Source organism: Lutra lutra, chromosome 10 (assembly GCF_902655055.1).
Source record: "Lutra lutra chromosome 10, mLutLut1.2, whole genome shotgun sequence".
NCBI lineage: Eukaryota > Metazoa > Chordata > Mammalia > Carnivora > Mustelidae > Lutra > Lutra lutra.
The window spans coordinates 42215246-42233197 of NC_062287.1; the positions used below are offsets into that span (position 1 = coordinate 42215246).

Below are 17952 nucleotides of genomic sequence, written 5' to 3' on the forward strand. Positions count from 1 at the left end.
TGTGAGATCAAGCCCCAAGAGGGGCTCCTGTTCAGTGGGGAGTCTGCTTGAGGATTCACTTGCTCTATCTCCCTTTGCCCCTTCTCCCACTCTCTCTTTCTCTAAAATAAATAAATAAAATTTTTAAAAAAATGTTTAAAAGTGCAGATGCCTGGACTTCCTCCTAGTAGACCACCTGAAGAGGATTTTCCAGCAGGAATTAGATGGGTAGATCCATGCAATTTTCTTTAAGTTCCCTAAGTCGTTTAGATACTAAGAAGTACTGAATTAAATGGCTATAAACAACTGATCTTCATTTTTGAAGGATGGTAACCAGAAATGGAAACAGCAGCTGTCACCTCACAGTGACACCACTCACAGTAGACAGACACAAATTCTCTTTTTTATTTTTTGTTTTCTATTTTTTATTTAAACTATTATTTGCTTGTTTTTCTTCAATGACCTTTGTTCACTCTATTTCTGATTTTGAATTTTAGCACCAATTACCACAAAGCAGTTTAATCATTGAGGAATATGGAAACTAATATCATAATTTCAGTCCAGTGTTTACCCACTAGACCCAGAAAGATGTATTTAGAAATAAAATCAGCTACAATCATAAAGAAAAAAGGAGATGGGGAGGAATTTTCCACTCAATAAATGATTAGAAAAAAAATGCATCTATAATTCTAGTAACACCAACTAGCATATATCTCATGTAATCAAATATCTATTAGCATTTGTCTGTTAAGCTTCCATGTGGATGTTGTAACATTTTTGGTGATTTAGGTAAGCCACCAGCCTTTCTGGATCAAGTGAGGTGGTACAGCTAAGGAAAGAATTATAGTGGACTCAAAATCCCTGTCCTCGCTTAGCAGTATTTTAAGCAGTAACAGAGGATGAGAGAACTAGATGAGAGTTTTGCACTTTATAAATTAAGGCAGGAGGTCTGAAGGCTTATTGAAATAGATTTTTTTTCAAGCTCATCTTTTCCAGCCTTTCCTCCATAAATACACTCATTCCTTTTGGTAAATAGCTGACATTAGTGATACCAGATATTACACCATGACCATTTTTCAATGAGCTTCAATAGACTCCACTTGGAAGGTGTGTGAACTTAGTGGGGAGGGCAGGAAGCCCTTCACACTCTAAACTTGCAGAGCGTAAGATACGAATGCCAGACTCTTCCCATCTCATTTAAACTTTGGGCTCAGTTCCATAAAGCCCTGCTAGTCAAAAGTGCTGTATTAGAAATGTCTGGAATGCAGACAGAAAAACATTTCTTCCTCCTTATGGTTTTAAAATGATAAACAATTAAAAGCATATTTCTTTGCTCACATTTTGTCCCTAATCCAGAGTGAAAAATTCAGCATAGGAGAAATAGAAATTAAATTTCAGAATTGCAATCCCTTACCTTGTACCTCTAAAGTTTGCACATAGTTAGGAAAAAAGCTAATTTCTTCCACAAGCTAATGAAAAAAGATGAGACAGAGTAAGCTACATCCTCTGGCTGAAGACATCATAGCAGACATGTCCTCGGGAACAGTATAGGTGATCAGGCAGCCAAGCCTGACCCATCTCTGTTAGTTTCTATTGATCCTGTGATCATATACAGTTTACCTTTATAGCTCAGTGTTTTAAACCTTAGCAAAGGGAAAGGATAGTAAAAATATTAATTGAGTTAACTACACAGAAACACTTGCAACAGGGCTTTACACATGCTAAATGCTCAATGTAAATTAGCTGTTTTCATTATTTACCTATTTGGGTCCCAGGGTCCTCATGTGTTTTTAAAAAAGATTTAATCTAAATAATATTCTCCCAATGTCCCTGATGATAATAATTGTCATAGATATTTAGTAAATGATGTCTTCCCAAAGGTTCCCTGTTAAATTTCTGATCAATGGGTCTAAGAGCTAGGAGCAGGGACTTGTAATTTGTACACTGTATGAATTTTATTGTGAAGAAAATTTCAGGAACACTGACCTAGATCATTAACTTAATCATCTAAATATCCACTCATCCGTCCAACAAACACTTAATGAGCCCTTAACCACTTGCCAGGTACCATTCTATGTGCTGAGAAATACAGTGATGAACCAAACACTCTTTATTTATTAGAGTTTAGGAACATGGTAGAGGATATTAGACAAATAAACACACACATGTCTATGGAATCACAATTGTGAAGTGTGCTATAAAGGAAAATACGAGGTACGCTGAGAACTTTTAATAGGAGATCTTTTCTGCTCTCGGCAGGAGAGATGGGGAGGGAGGTGTATAAAGACCTAATTGCTAAGGTTCTTTTATGCTCTAATATTGGATGTCCAGGATGCCTTACCTGCCAAGAGGAGAAGAAGGATGCTGGGCTGAGTAAGTTAGGGTTTGCTGGGTTGTGCCCTCCCATGTACTCATTGGTGCAAATGTCACAACCTTTAGCATCTCGCCAATCCCAATATGGAATGGTGAAGTTCTCATCCCCAGTGAGCTTCTGGATTTCTTGTTCCCACAGCAACAAGAAGAGTCTGTGCCAAGGCAGGAAACCTGGGGCTTCATGAGCAAAATCAATGTCTTTCCAGACTTGAGACCCTCCGAGCAGTGTGTCCCTTGACACGTAATAATGCATCCAGACAAAGAGGTCATAAATGTTGATGTCATTAAACATGGGGGTTGATCCATTGTTCATTTGGCCATAGGTGCCTGTGGGGATGACATAGTCTGGGCTGGTGGTATGCTTCGCTAAAGTAAGGTAGGCAAGAAATTTGTTCTTCTCTGGGACACTCAGATCAAAGATGTTTCTTCTTACCAAAAGTCGTTTCTCTGTGCAGTTTGGTCCCCAAAAGCCAAACTTACAATTTCCACAGTTGAATCCCATGAAGTTGCCAAAGCAGTGGCAGGTCCTATTATAAAAGACTGAAGGCCAAGACTCCCGGTCATCCACCCCTGTGAAGGGGAACTGAGGCCCACGGGGGGCATTAGACAGAACGATATTCTGACAGGCACCCCTACCTGAAAGCTGGCCACAGGGACTCCCGTCACCCCTCCACGGTGGGCAGCATTCCTTCTCCATCAGGCTCTTGGAGGAGGCACAGGCTCGAGGGAAATGGCCGGTGGAGGTCCGAAAACTCCAGAGCAGGAAGCACAAAGCAGCCAGGAGCATTCTTCCCCTAGACCTCACAGATCGGCTTGAGCCAGTTAATTGAGCCACGCACTTCTCTTTCCAGCTACCCCTACAGTGACTATCACATGTTTTGGCTGAGACCTATATAATACGAGTCCCACCTCCAGCATCAAACATTCTTGGGCTTTATCTTAAGCTTTCATCTTCTAAAAACCACATGACTAACATTTCTTCAGAGTTGGCACGAATCCCACCAGTGGGACAGGCCTATGTTAAAGTGAGAAACACCATTCACCATTAATAGTTTAATTCACATGGTAATAATAATGATAATAATAATAATTTTTCCTGATCTGAGGAAAGGTAGCTAGTTGACTAGGAGATTAATGAAGATCTGAATTAGAAAACAAGAGGTGGTGTCAGGAATAGAGCTTCTCTTATTAAGAAAGTTCAGGCAATGTTAGAGATTAAAGATTATAGGTGCACGGTAGTTGTTTCTCAGAGACCGTAATAAGTAGGCCACAGAATTTGCAAAACTCAGCTTTGCAGACAGAGATGCTTTTCAGAGGCTAGAGATTCTGTCTTATCTCTGGTTATATTGCAGATTATTTATTTCATACAAAGTATCTGAAGAAAAAAAAATCTTTTGGCTGTGTCTCCTTGATTATCTTGATTCAGTTGACTACTTTCTAGCAATCTGTTTATTTTCTGACTATTGCTAGGGATAGGTAGGTGGTCTGCTTTATTGTGGAGACTTCTACTAGCTAATATTCCAAAGGAAACTCTTTTTACTTAAATGTTGTAGCCACCTTGTTTCACTTGTAAATTCTAGAAATCAGAAAGTGTTTTGAAATTTTGTCTACCATAGGGCCTTGTAAAAGAATTCTCAATTTAGGGTGTGAATGAATAGGGTCAATATGTTCATTCAGCAAATATTTATTGGTCATACGCATCCCAGAATTCTTTCTCTGTGTATAGTGAGCTAGGTAAATTGAAAGGCATGGATAAAAATCTAATTTTACCACTTAGGCTCGTTTTCAAATGAACAGTATAGATATTACGTATATCAGACTTTTAATGAGGGGACATTTTTGTGAACTGAAGATACTGAAAAGGATTGCATCATTTTGGATAATAGTATTCAAATTTTACTAAAAGGATGCCCCTTGAATAAAAACTGAATGGTGGGCAAAAGTTGGAAAGACCAAGAGACTGGAAATAATCCTTCAGGCAGGGGGAAAACTACAGAGGCAGAGCCAGAGAACTGGATTCAGGTAGGCTCCCAACACCAGTGGAAATGAAACCCAGGACCAGTCAAAGAAGGGGCTTAAAAACTAAGTTTTGGAGGGCGCCTGGGTGGCTCAGTGGGTTAAGCCGCTGCCTTCGGCTCAGGTCATGATCTCAGGGTCCTGGGATCGAGTCCCACATCGGGCTCTCTGCTCAGCAAGAAGCCTGCTTCCCTCTCTCTCTCTCTCTGCCTTCCTCTCCGTCTACTTGTGATCTCTCTCTGTCAAATAAATAAATAAAATCTTTAAAAAAAAAAAAAAACAAAACTAAGTTTTGGAGGAGAGAGGGGTGGAGTTTAGGCGAGCCTGGGGGTTCGTATTACTGGAGCACTGGGTGTGGTGCATAAACAATGAATCTTGGAACACTGAAAAAATTAAATTAAATTAAAACAAACAAACAAACAAAAAAACAAAAATTAAGTGGCTTAAACTAAGGTGAGTTGAAGGATTAGAGGATAAGAGTATTCACACCACAGTTGTCCCTGCCAGATTTCCTCCTCTATCCTATTCCAGACGTGAAGCTGGGTGGTCCCCCCACATATACAGAGTAATCTAACGTTAGGGAAAGCTCCAAGGAAAGCAGCCGGGTCTGGTCCTGGAGCTGCTGTGGGGCTCTAGGGAAGACCATCACTTTGCACGTGAATCTCAGTGCCTGCCTCTGCTTCCTTCTGCTTTCTGCTGGAGTTTGTCTTATTATTTAGAAAAACGTCAAGGTGCTTCCATACCCCTCTCTTGGGACTCAAAAGCAGGCGTTCTAGGTGGAAGGAGCAGTGTGTGGGTGAAGAAGAAGGGAAGATAAGTTTCCATGGAAATGCTGCCTCTGGCTGGGATTAGGAAGTCATCACATGATCTCCACAAGGAGGCTTAATATTTTTTTCTTCCTCCTTTCAGAGCCACTGAGAGATTAACACAGGGTTTCTTGCCCCTGGGGAGTCTTGGTTCTGTATTACTTGTAACCACATGTGGCCTTTTGTAATTCTGTTCCGTCTACTTAGAGACAGAATTCAACTTCTAATGTTCAATTTAATTAAGAATTTTGCTTTACACTTGCCCCCGTATCAGGCTTCCCAGTGAACAACTTACAAAGCCTTCATCACGCCACTGGGCCTCTGTGGCAATTCTCCCAGGTCTGTTTTTTTATAGCCTTCCAAGCATGCTTAGATGAATGGCAAAAATGTACGTTGTCCTCTTAATTTCCTTTACCAAAGTGATTTCTTTAACTTGACAGACCTCTTACTATCAAATATAAAACAACATCTACTCTGGCCCACATGTATATATTGTCAAAACAAACTTCCTACATATCAAACCCCATTTAAACTGGTTCTTCCCTAAACTCTAGATGTACATTCTCTAGGTGTCTCTAGTTTATAGAGTTTGAAAGTGTCCTATCCTATTCTAGGAGATTATTATATTTGTAATACCTAAGCTAATGCAATCTCTATTAGCCAGAATTAGGGCTCAGTAAATACCTTGCAAGTATTTATTGACTATCAATTATCAGGCATATGCAGAGAGATAGGGATGCTATGGTAAATACAACAGAGAGGATTCTACCCTCATAAAGTGCCATGGCCAACGTGCCAAATTGACCAGGGAACGTGAGGGTAAGAGGATGGTGAAAAGAAATTAAGAGACAAAGAGATGGGGGCAGGACGGACACTGAGGAGGATGTCCAACAGTGCCGATTTTATTCCACATCTTACAAGCATTTATAAGGCAGACCACAAGAGAAGGAGTAATAATCAGTACCTAGTCAGATGACCGCAAGTTTCTATAACAAGTTTACATTAACTACAAGCAAAACTTGTGATGGTAGGTAGTCTCAGCTAATGCCATTAGCAAGACAATCAACCACGGAGTGGGTTATGGGAGATACAGGAACAACAAGGACCAACTAAGAACTCTTGACCCTGACCACATTGTTCCCTTCTGTAGGGAGAGTGTGTGGGAAGTCATGTAGGCGAGCGCACGACACATAGCACAGACCCTTTTCTCAGTGTTACTCAACTTTCCCGTCCTTAACCTTGTCAAGGTGTCCGGACTTTGAAGGAGACACAAGTCAGGGCCTGGTTTGATCCTTGACTCCAACCATACCGTAGCCTCCAACAATAAAGTATATAGTTTATTAAAATAATATTTTAATTTTAATAATTTTAAGTAACATTTATAGCTGTGTGTTTCAATTTTTTTTTTCTGGTTAAATGACTTTTAAAGCTGCTATAAAAGGGAAAAAAAAAAAAAGAGCTACTAGGAAAGATGGCAGTGGGACCTATCTAATCATGAAGCATAGTCAAGGCAGGTTTCCTGGAAGAAGTTACATTCCAAGTGACATCTGAGAGGTTAGAAGTCTGGTGAAAAGGACAACAGTGAGTCTGAAGACATCCCAGGCAGGGAATATTACAGGCAAAGGCTCCGAAGTGGAAAGAGCATAACATGTTCAAGGATCCTAAAGACAGTTAACGTGGCTATAACCCCCAAGACTGCAGAGATGTGGTGTAAGTGTGGAGGTGTACATCTGGATGAGATCATAGTCCTTGATGGTTTTGAAGCAAAGCTGTGATGTTCTCATATGTGAATTGCAAACATTTCACTCAAGCTGCTGAGATGACACCACACACGGGGATGGGAGCAAGAGTAAATATAGAAATCACTATTAGAGATTATTGGAATAACTCGGGCAAGAAATTTGGCTTGGGACCAGAGTGATAATCCCTGAGAGGGACATAAGTGAATGGATTTGAGAGATACAGGGGTGACGAATTCAAAAAGAGTGAGAGGTGAAGAGGAAAGAGATTTTGGGTTGACGTCTAGGTTTCTAGCTTCTGTCATTATCTACAATGAGGAAAGACTGAGGGTAAAATTTTGTGGAAACTGAATATGGGTTCAATTTTAGACATGCTGAATTTAAGACTTTAAGGTATAGTCTAGCCATAAACAATTGTCTTCTGGTTTGTGGTGTTTGCACTGATCATTCATCCACTTGTTGGTTTTGGCCAACTAACTTTGCTCTTTTCCCTTACTCTTGTCTTTGCTCAATTATTTGATGATAGTTTGAACCTTCTTCCCCAGCTTCATTTTTTAGCTTCCTTCTCTCAGTTTTAATAGTAGCTGCCCTTTACTGAGTATGAGTAACATAATGAGCTCAATTTGAATATTTACCATTTTAAAAATAAATTTTACTGTGGAAATAGTTCAATATACTCAAACCAGAAAAAATAATATAATTAATTGGCATGTACCCATCATCATGCTTTAACCACCATCATCTTTCTGTAAACATTGTTTCTTCTGTCTCACTAACATTAAAAAAAAAAAAACTTCAGTATTTTAAAATAAATGTCAGATAACATATCTTCTCTGTAATGTCTCAGTATATACAAGTAACAATTAAGGATTTAAATTTATAACTACAATACCAGTATAGCATCATGGACAAAAAGACAGAATAATAAATCTTTAGTATCATCTGATTTCAAGTCTATGCTCAGTCTACTTTACTTATCTTAAACATTTTTTTTTTTTTTGAAGATCCAACCAAGGTCTATATATTGCTTTTGGTTAATATATTTTTTGTTTTTGAAAATCTATGTTTCTTTGACACCTGGATGGCTTAGTCTGTTAAGATATGTCTTCAGCTCAGGTCATGATCCCAGGGTCCTGGGATCAAATTCCATACCAGGCTCCCTGCTCAGCAGGGAAGCTGCTTCTCCCTCTGCCCTTCCCCACCACTCATTCTCTCTCTCTCTTTCACAAAAATAAATAAATAAAATTTAAAAAAAACCTGTTTCCCATCTTTTTTAAAAAAAGAAGATTTTATTTATTTATTTATTTATTTGAGAGGGAGAGAGAGAGTGCAGGGGAAGGAGTAGAGGGAGAGAGGGAGAGGGACAAGCAAACTCCATGCTGAGTGCAAAGTTCAATGTGAGGTTCCATCTCATGATCCTGAGATCATGACCTGAGCCAAAATCAAGAGTCCTACGCTTAACTGACTGAGCCACCCAGACAACCCTCTCATCTTTTTTCTTTTTTTTAAATGCAACTTGCTAATGGAAGAAACTGGATTTTCTTAGGTAGAATTCTCCAGTCTTCAGGGATGACTAATTTTGTCCTGGCAGTAATATATAACCTGTTTGTTTATTCTTATTTTCTATCACCTCATGGACTTTCAGTCATAACCTCTTGGAGTTTCTATAATTAGGGAATTAGCAGAGATTTGATTAGGTTCAGGATCAAGTTTGTTGTTTTTGTTAAGAATTTCTTCACAGATGTTGTCGTGTACTACTTTTTCAAGGACATCAGAGGAACATGTCTGGTTTTTGCACTCTTAATTTTTTAATTTAACAGTAGTTGGAGGTGATGTCAGACCATCACATCTATTCTATAGTTCTCTGACAAACTTTACCCCATAATTTTATTATTCATTGACAATAGTTTCCTATATACATTATTTCAGTAAAGATTACAATGAATTTTGTAATTCTATTTGCATTTATTAACTGTGATTTTTTTGGTAAGAATAACTTTTCCTCTTCAATTATTTGGTTACTCTGAAATACATTCTATACTAGAAAGATGGAGTAGATGCTCAATTCCTGTCATTTATCTATTTTCACAGAAATGATTCAGTGCCCTAACAATCTGTAAACATAACCTACACGTTTGTTTTAACTATTATGAAGACTTTTAGAATTTTATGTATTTGATTTCTTATTGGTTTATGTATTGTGTCTCTTTTGGAGGTAAAAATTGATGCATCTTTTCAATGATATTTCAATAAAAAATTGATGCATCTGTCCCAATATTCAGTTAATTAGTAGACATAAGCCAATCTACATTATGATATGTTGTGTAATAATTATAACTGTGTTTATGTGTATGTATGTGCAGAGTTGAAGGGAAAAACGTGTAACCACCAACTCTCTACAGTTGAAGGTTAGACTCATTCATTTATTCAATGAATATTTAGTATCTACCATGTCCAAGAACCTATATTAGATACTTGGGAAGTACACAGTTGTATAAGTCACAGGCCTTGCCTGTGATTTGATGCTTTGGAGTCACTGAATTTTTATCCAAGGACTGCCAGTCCTTAGACTTCATGGGAAGAAAAAAGGGGGAAAAATAAGCATAAACTTATGATTTGTTCAATAATATCACTTATCATGACTTCAGTGAACTTAGCTCTATCACATAGGTTGCTTTCGAGTTTTATATGATATGATATATGTTAAACACACCATACAAGTTCTGACATGTATTAAATACCCAATAATGTTAAATATTACTATTAAAAACCACAAATTGGATGCTTATGGTGTTCATCACTACAGGGTTCTCATTATGTCTAGGACTTTCCAGTTTTAAGAGCTAGGAAATAACTATTTTATTAGATATAATTTGATATCATTATTATAAATTACCCCTTCTTCTTTAACCAGCATCCTCATTTGCCCTTTTCTTCTAATTAAAACTTTATTCTCTAAGACACTCAGCTTCTGCCATTACACCAAGGTGTCTTGCTTTCCTTAGAATTCTAAATTTAGTACATGCCCTTCCCCCTACTAAGAATGCTTTTCTCTATTCATTTGCATAATCTAGTCACACTGTAAGGGTTTAACTCTGATGTCAATTAAGCCTATGCTTTCTACAGGACTCCTCCAAGGATGGGTGGGGGGACTTTTTTCTATTCTCTCATCATTCCCTAGTTTCATCTTTGACATTACACTCCTCAGAATACTTTGTAATGATATCAATTTGCCTCACATCCTCTTTAGACCATGAATCTTTTGAGGACAAAATGTGGTTTAATGCCAAGTACCTGATAGAGTACCTGGCACTTTACCTGTAACATGATTTGAGGGAGAATGGACAGATTGATAAATGGATAGGTCTATTTCTTCTTCTTTTATTGTCCTTATTTTGTGAAGTGTGTTTTAAAGTTCTAAAATATTTCAAACATTCAGAAAAAGATAAATAATAAAATGAGCAACCATAAATCCACTACACGGAGTTAATAAATCATAGCAGTTTAGGTTAATGGATGAACTTTTAAGATCACATCATACAATCTCATTATAGTGTAGGGAAGGTGAGAAGGCCCACTGTGAAGAGATACTGACAGGGAGAGGTAGGGACGCATTTCCCAACATCCTCTTAGAGGCCTCCCTACTTGAAGAGAAAGGACTAGTATTTATCTAGGATTTATTCAACAGTCATTTTAATGCAATGTTATTTACTAAATGTCTACTTTGGGCTAGGCTTTTTACACATAATTAAAAAAAATAATAATCTTTGCTTCTCATGAAGATGATGCCAAAAGCAAAGAAAGAACTTCCTACCCCTCATAAAGCCAACACCAAAGCCAAAGCAAAAACACTGAAGGCCAAGAAACTGGTGCCAAAAGGTGTCCAGAGCCACACACACACAAAAAAAGAAGATTTGCATGTCACCCATCTTCCCATGACCAAGACACTGCATCTCTGAAGGCAGCCCAGATATCCTGGAAAGAGCACCCCCAAGAGAAACAAGATTGACCACTATGCCATCATCAAGTTCCACCATGATCACAGAGTCAGCCAGAAAGAAAATTGAAGACAAAAACACACTTGTGTTCATTGTGGATGTCAAGGCCAACAAGCACTAGATCAAACGGCTATGAAGAAGCTCTATGATGTTGATGTGGCCAAGGTCAACACCCTGATCAGCCCCAAAGGAAAGAAGGAAGTATATGTTCAACATGCTACTGCCTATGATGTTTTGGATGTTGCCAACAAAAGTGGGATCATCTATATAGTCCATCTGGCTAAATTAAATATAAAATTTTTTCACCCTGTCCAAAATTTAATCCTTATAATGAACCTAGAAGGAACATATTATAGCCCTATATAGTTAAGAAAATTAATGTTAGTGCTTAAGGTCAAACTAATAGAGAATCTCAGAGGCCATATCTATCTGCATAACTCCAAATCTCACAGATATTCTATTTTATTGTGTTATCTTCTATACCAATAAAATTTTACTTGCTGAGTGCACTTTATTATACTAATCCTGCTTTTATACTAATCTTAACTTCATATGTTGCTTGTCACATTCTCATAACTATGGTGAAGGCCAGCCTTGGATACTTGACCGTATCCTTGATAAGCTTCTAGAGTAGAGATGAAACTTAGCCATCTTCTGCTTCAGTCTGAAGGTGGTCTTTTGTGATAGAATACTTCAATCATATACTAAATCTCCCTTCAAAACTGGTTCTCATAAAACTGTTGGGTGTTAGGTAAATCTTGGTCACAATACCAAATGGCTCCTATTTTCTTTATTTTAGTTCTCCCATCTATAAATTATCCTAAAGGCATAGGGCTTTAATATTTGTGTGTCCATTTCTTGAGTGTTCATAATTCCATGTGTAAAGCTAGTTCAGCTATTGCTTAATGCATGACCCCATTTTATTTTTTTATTTTTATTTAATTTCTTTTTATTTTATTTTATTTTTTTTTTTTGACAGAGATCACAAGTAGGCAGAGAGGCAGGCAGAGAGAAAGAGAGAAGTAGGCTCCCTGCTGAGCAGAGAGTCTGATGCGGGGCTCGATTCCAGGACCCTGGGATCATGACCTGAGCTGAAGGCAGAGGCTTTAACCCACTGAGTCACTCAGGTGCCCCATGATCCCATTTTAATTAAATTTTTATTAGAAATTATCTAAACAAACAAACAAAAAGAAATTATCTAAACAGCAGAACCTGCATTGTAAGAACAAAGAGCAGAACCTGCATTATAAGAACAGAGAGTGTAATTTAAGATGCTTAAAGAAAATAGGCAGTGCCTGGGTGGCTCAGTTAAGCGACCACCTTTGGTCATGCCTCAGGTCATGATCCAGGAGTGCCAGGATCAAGTCCTGTGTCAGGCTCCCTGCTCAGCAGGGAGTCTGCTTCTCCCTTTGGCCCTCTCCCCTTTCATGCTCTTTCTCATTCTATCTCTCAAATAAATAAATAAAATCTTTAAGAGAAAAGAAAAGAAAATGGGTTAGTACAAAGATAAAATTGCAGAGTGGCCACTGAAAGACTGAAAGACAGCCTCTGATGACATTAAAGCAGACCTAGCTAGTGAACCAAAATGTAAAACTAAAATACACAGCATTTTTGCAAGTGAAAAAACAAAAACAAAAACAACTTATTTTCATGTTACTAGATAGTGCAGATCCTCTGGGAGAAAGCACATTATCTTTCAGTTTTTATTAAACATAAATAATTACACAAACCTACTGGTTTAATAATTCTCTCATATAAATTTATATTTTCTTTTTCTAGCAGTGAGTATATGCATTTGTAAAACATTAGCATACATGTTTAAGTCTAAGAAATTGCTCAGTCTACACATAACATGGGTTGTTTTTTAACATCCAGGACCCCATACATTAACTAATTTCCCTAGGGGCTCTTCAGCTAATAGGTTAGGAATCACCAGAAAGGCAATGCCATCCAATGGTTTGGGTGTGCTTTTAAGAATAAGGGTGGCTCATTCTAATCAAAATTCTACCGGTATTCTTCAAAGAGCTGGAGCAAATAATCCAAAAATTTGCATGGAACCAGAAGAGACCCCAAATCGCTAAGGAAATGTTGAAAAACAAAAATAAAACGGGGCATCACGTTACCTGATTTCAAGCTTTACTACAAAGCTGTGATCACCAAGACAGCATGGTACTGGCATAAAAACAGACACATAGACCAGTGGAACAGAGTAGAGAGCCCAGGTATGGACCCTCAACTCTATGGTCAGTTAATCTTTGACAAAACAGGAAAAAATATACAGTGGAAAAAAGACAGTCTCTTCAATAAATGGTGCTGGGAAAACTGGGCAGCCATATGTAGAAGAATGAAACTCGACCATTCTCTTACACCGTACACAAAGATAAACTCAAAATGGATAAAAGACCTCAACATGAGACAGGAATCCATCAGAATCCTAGAGGAGAACATAAGCAGTAATCTCTTCGATATCAGCCACAGCAACTTCTTTCAAGATATGTCTCCAAAGGCAAAGGAAACAAAAGCCAAAATAAACTTTTGGGACTTCATCAAAATCAAAAGCTTCTGCACAGCAAAGGAAACAGTCAACAAAACAAAGAGGCAACCCACGGAAGGGGAGAAGATATTTGCAAATGACAGTACAGACGAAAGATTGATATCCAGGATCTAAAAGAACTCCTTAAACTCAACACACACAAAACAGATAATCATATCAAAAAATGGGCAGGAGGGACGCCTGGGTGGCTCAGTTGGTTAAGCAGCTGCCTTCGGCTCAGGTCATGATCCCAGCGTCCTGGGATTGAGTCCCACATCGGGCTCCTTGCTTGGCGGGGAGCCTGCTTCTCCCTCTGCCTCTGCCTGCCATTCTGTCCGCCTGTGCTCGCTCTCTCTCCCTCTCTCTCTGACAAAAAAAAAAAAAAAAAAAAAAAAAATCTTAAAAAAAAAAAAATGGGCAGGAGATATGAACAGACACTTCTCCAATGAAGACATACAAATGGCTAACAGACACATGAAAAAATGTTCATCATCATTAGCCATCAGGGAGATTCAAATTAAAACCACATTGAGATATCACCTTACACCAGTTAGAATGGCCAAAATTAGCAAGACAGGAAACAACATGTGTTGGAGGGGATGTGGAGAAAGGGGAACCCTCTTACACTGTTGGTGGGAATGCAAGTTGGTGCAGCCTCTTTGGAGAACAGTGTGGAGATTCCCCAAGAAATTAAAAATAGAACTTCCCTATGACCCTGCAATTGCACTACTGGGTATTTACCCCAAAGATACAGATGTAGTGAAAAGAAGGGCCATCTGTACCCCAATGTTTATAGCAGCAGTGGCCACGGTTGCCAAACAGTGGAAAGAACCAAGATGCCCTTCAACGGACGAATGGATAAGGAAGATGTGGTCCATATACACTATGGAGTATTATGCCTCCATCAGAAAGGATGAATACCCAACTTTTGTAGCAACATGGATGGGACTGGAAGAGATTATGCTGAGTGAAATAAGTCAAGCAGAGAGAGTCAATTATCATATGGTTTCACTTATTTGTGGAGCATAACAAATAGCATGGAGGACATAGGGAGTTAAGAGAAGGCATTTGGGGGAAATTGGAAGGGGAGGTGAACAATGAGAGACTATGGACTCTGAAAAACAATCTGAAGGGTTTGAAGAGGTGGGGGGTGGGAAGTTGGGGGAACCTGGTGGTGGGTATTAGAGAGGGCACGGATTGCATGGAGCACTGGGTGCGGTACAAAAACAATGAATACTGTTATGCTGAAAAAAAAAAAAAGAATAAGGGTGGCTCTAGGAGGACATCAAAACTTAAACCAAGGGACGCCTGGGTAGCTCAGTTGGTAAAATGTCTGCTTTCAGGTCAGGTCATGATCTGGGGTCCTGGGATTGAGCCCCACATCGAGCTCCCTGATCAGCAGGGAACCTGTTTTTCCCTCTGCCATTCCCCTGCTTGTTCTCTTTCTCTCTCTGTCAAATAAATAAGTAAATTCTTTAAGAAGAAAAAAATGAGGGTTAACATGAGCAATCCCCAAGTGTTTTTTTAGTAAAGATAATCTCTTATTATCAGAAATCATCTCATATGGGACACCTGGGTGGCTCAATCTGTTGAGGTCCTGGGATTGAGTCCTGCAACAGGCTCCCTCCTCAGTGGGGAGTCCGCTTCTTCCTCTGTCTGTTGTTCCCCTGCTTGTTCTCTCTCTCTCTTTCTCTCTCTGACAGATTAATAAATAAAATCATTTAAAAAAAAAGCATTTCATATAAGTGCCAAAAAACAACATAGATAAATTAAATTCACCATAATAAGAAATAAACACATAGAACTATTAGAAGAAAATCTTTGGGGAAAAAAAGCCTATGATAAATGTACCTTCATTAAAGTCTGGTAAACAAGTGGTCAACTCTGGGTGGGATGAGTCATCCTGGTAAAGTGGGAAGCACTGGGTCACAGATTAGTTCATATTAGTTCTGGTATTGCCATGTTCCATGTGATTTCAGGCAAAGCACCTAACCTCTCTGATTTTAACCATCCACAGTTATAAAATAGAAGTAACAATGCCTGACTGGTCTACTTCCAAAGGTTGTTTGAATGATGCTACTTTTTCATAGATTCAGACAACAAAGTATATTCACAGACTCAATCTTCTTGTCTCTTAAGGTTTAAACTATTTCATCCCGAATCAATGCCCCCATCAAAACCCAGAATTTCTAATCGACCATTTGAAACCCATTGCCTTTTTCTGAGCTGCTCCTGTTGTTCCTGGGCACCCACTTATCCCTGTGATGAACAAAGTTAAAGGTGTAATTCCCATAATTATTCCTACCCCCACTAAATTAACAAAATTAACATATCTCTTGTGGTGAAGGGATAATAAAATTACCCCAGTGATTATACTTCAAGTGGTATTGTCCCAAAAGAATGAGCCATGGTAATGTTCAAAACGAGGCAACAGTTGAAAAAATGTTTACCTAAATAATCTATAGAATGTTTCCCTTTTCAACACAGTTTTCTCCAAATGATTACATAGATTGTAAAACTAAGTATGGATTTATGAAGATGCTCTCCCAAACTCAACTTTTGTGTCCTCTCTAGAGTTCATTCAGTTCTGCTTATCCTTGTAAGTTATTTTCAGGTGGCACTTACCCTGATAGTCTGTCGACTGTCCCCAAGAATAATTTGCCTTGAAACATTCCTTTTAATCATCTTAAACTCTGATATCTGGAAAAATTCACATTCATTATAGCAGACTTGTATTTAAGTCACCCATTTGGAAGCACTGTGCTCAAGAATAAAGGGCAATGTCTACTCTTAGGGAGTCAGAATAATATGCATTCCTTCCCTCATCTAATTAATCAACAAACATTTATTGAGTGGTTATATTTTGCCAAGCTTTGTACGTGATAACAGAGAATAACAGTGACAAATAAACTATGATCCCTGCTCTGAAGTAGTTCATGGTCTGGCAAGGGATTCAGAGAAATCAAGAGACAATTATACAACAGTTTGTTAAGTGCACATTGCTAATAATATTGAATGTGATATTTGTCAGGGCTCTGGCAGAAAACAGCTGACACACTGAAGCTGGCTTTTTGAGGAGGGTTTAATAAAGGAACTATTTACAATTTGGGTAGAAGAGTTAAAGGAAATGAACAAGAGATAATGCAGCATCCTGGGCATGAAGGGCAAGGGGAGGGAACAATTGCTGGAACACAGAGAAGGTCACTGTATTGACAGCCAGCTGACAGGAGCTGTGGCCTTTTAGAAGGATGCAGACATCCTCTGGCTACAAAGCAAAAAAGGATTTGGGGACTAAATACCTTGACCTCTGACTTCACTTTCCTTCTGCCCTTTGATCTTTATTTCTGTGTACCTCTGTGAGTGAAGCCAAGCTCAAGCCAGAGGAACAAGGAGCCCATTAATGCGGTTTTTGTACTCAGCCTCATGTGTCCCAGAATGAGGCACAGAAGGCAAAGAACGACATCCAGCAAAACCCCTATTCTGTGCTTTTCACATACCGTCATTCATCTTCAGGGCAAACCTGAATAAAATGGTTATTCTAATTTTGCCAATAAAGAAAATGAGGTCCAGAAAGTTTGAATGACTTACCGAAGGGCATGCAACTAAGAACTGATGGATCCGGAGTCTGAACATACCAATGCAGTTATAATACCTCTGTTCTCACTCGATCTTTCTCTGTTGGCATTTATGTGCAGGGAATGAGAGGAACATGGTAGAGACCTATGTTCCATCTCATATCTCCCCATCTCATCTGTGAAGCGACCCGGGGAGACAAGACTGTCAGACAGCTTCCTGGGGAGAGATGATGCCTGCATTGAGTTTTGAAGGAAAAATGGTATGGGTAAACAAGTGTAGGGGAAGAGAGTATAGCCCAGGTAGGGAGCAGCAAAATACAGAGATGACAAGATGCATTTAAGACTTCAAGTATCTAATTATGGTTGAAAAGTACAATTAGTGAGAAGATATGACTTCTGTTTTAGCAGTGTGAAAACCGACATGATTTAGGGATGAGTTTAAAAGCTGCATATTATATACTTCATGGTGTATAGATATTAGGGCTCATGTGGACAAATGGATGGGATTACTTTAAGTGAAAATAAGAGAAAAGGAGATATAGCAAGGTCATGACAAACAAGAAAAAGTGCTTCCTCATTACTGCAACGCAGTTCCTTCACCATTGGCCCTGACTGATCACCATTGAGGACTAAGCCAACATTTCATAGATGTCGTCTCATTACAAAATATATAACCCTTATTATGGACACAGTGTAATGATTTTGTGCTATTCAAGTGGCTGTCAGACTAAATCAATGATAAATATTGCATGTGTGAAAAAAAGTCAATCAATAATGTCAAGTCTATAAGGGAATTAGCAAGATTTCTGAACTAGAAGTTTGGTGATAGCACATTTGCTAGAGCTTGGTTCCCTCACTTAGATGTAAACACTGTTACTTTTGTCAAATATCTTCCTTTTATCCAGTGGCCAATAATATAGCCTTTTATCTAGA

At 38.6% G+C, this 17952-nt stretch overlaps 2 protein-coding genes across 3 annotated transcripts in view; one reads left to right on the forward strand and one right to left on the reverse strand.

The window, feature by feature from the left end:
• TYR (tyrosinase) overlaps nucleotides 1-4442 on the reverse strand; it is a 97203-nt gene extending 92761 nt beyond the window's left edge. Inside the window, exons 1-2 of one of the 2 annotated variants that reach the window (XM_047692189.1) lie at nucleotides 2989-4442; nucleotides 2321-2892 (exon numbers count right to left, since the gene is read on the reverse strand). In XM_047692189.1, the coding sequence (XP_047548145.1) occupies nucleotides 2321-2892; nucleotides 2989-3139 (723 nt within the window). In that variant the 5' untranslated portion in view covers nucleotides 3140-4442. Of the gene's footprint in view, nucleotides 1-2320 lie in introns of both variants that reach the window. The other variant, XM_047692187.1, reaches the window with a different exon arrangement.
• GRM5 (glutamate metabotropic receptor 5) overlaps nucleotides 1-17952 on the forward strand; it is a 704461-nt gene that overhangs the window by 64333 nt on the left and 622176 nt on the right. The gene's annotated exons all lie outside the window — the stretch shown is intronic.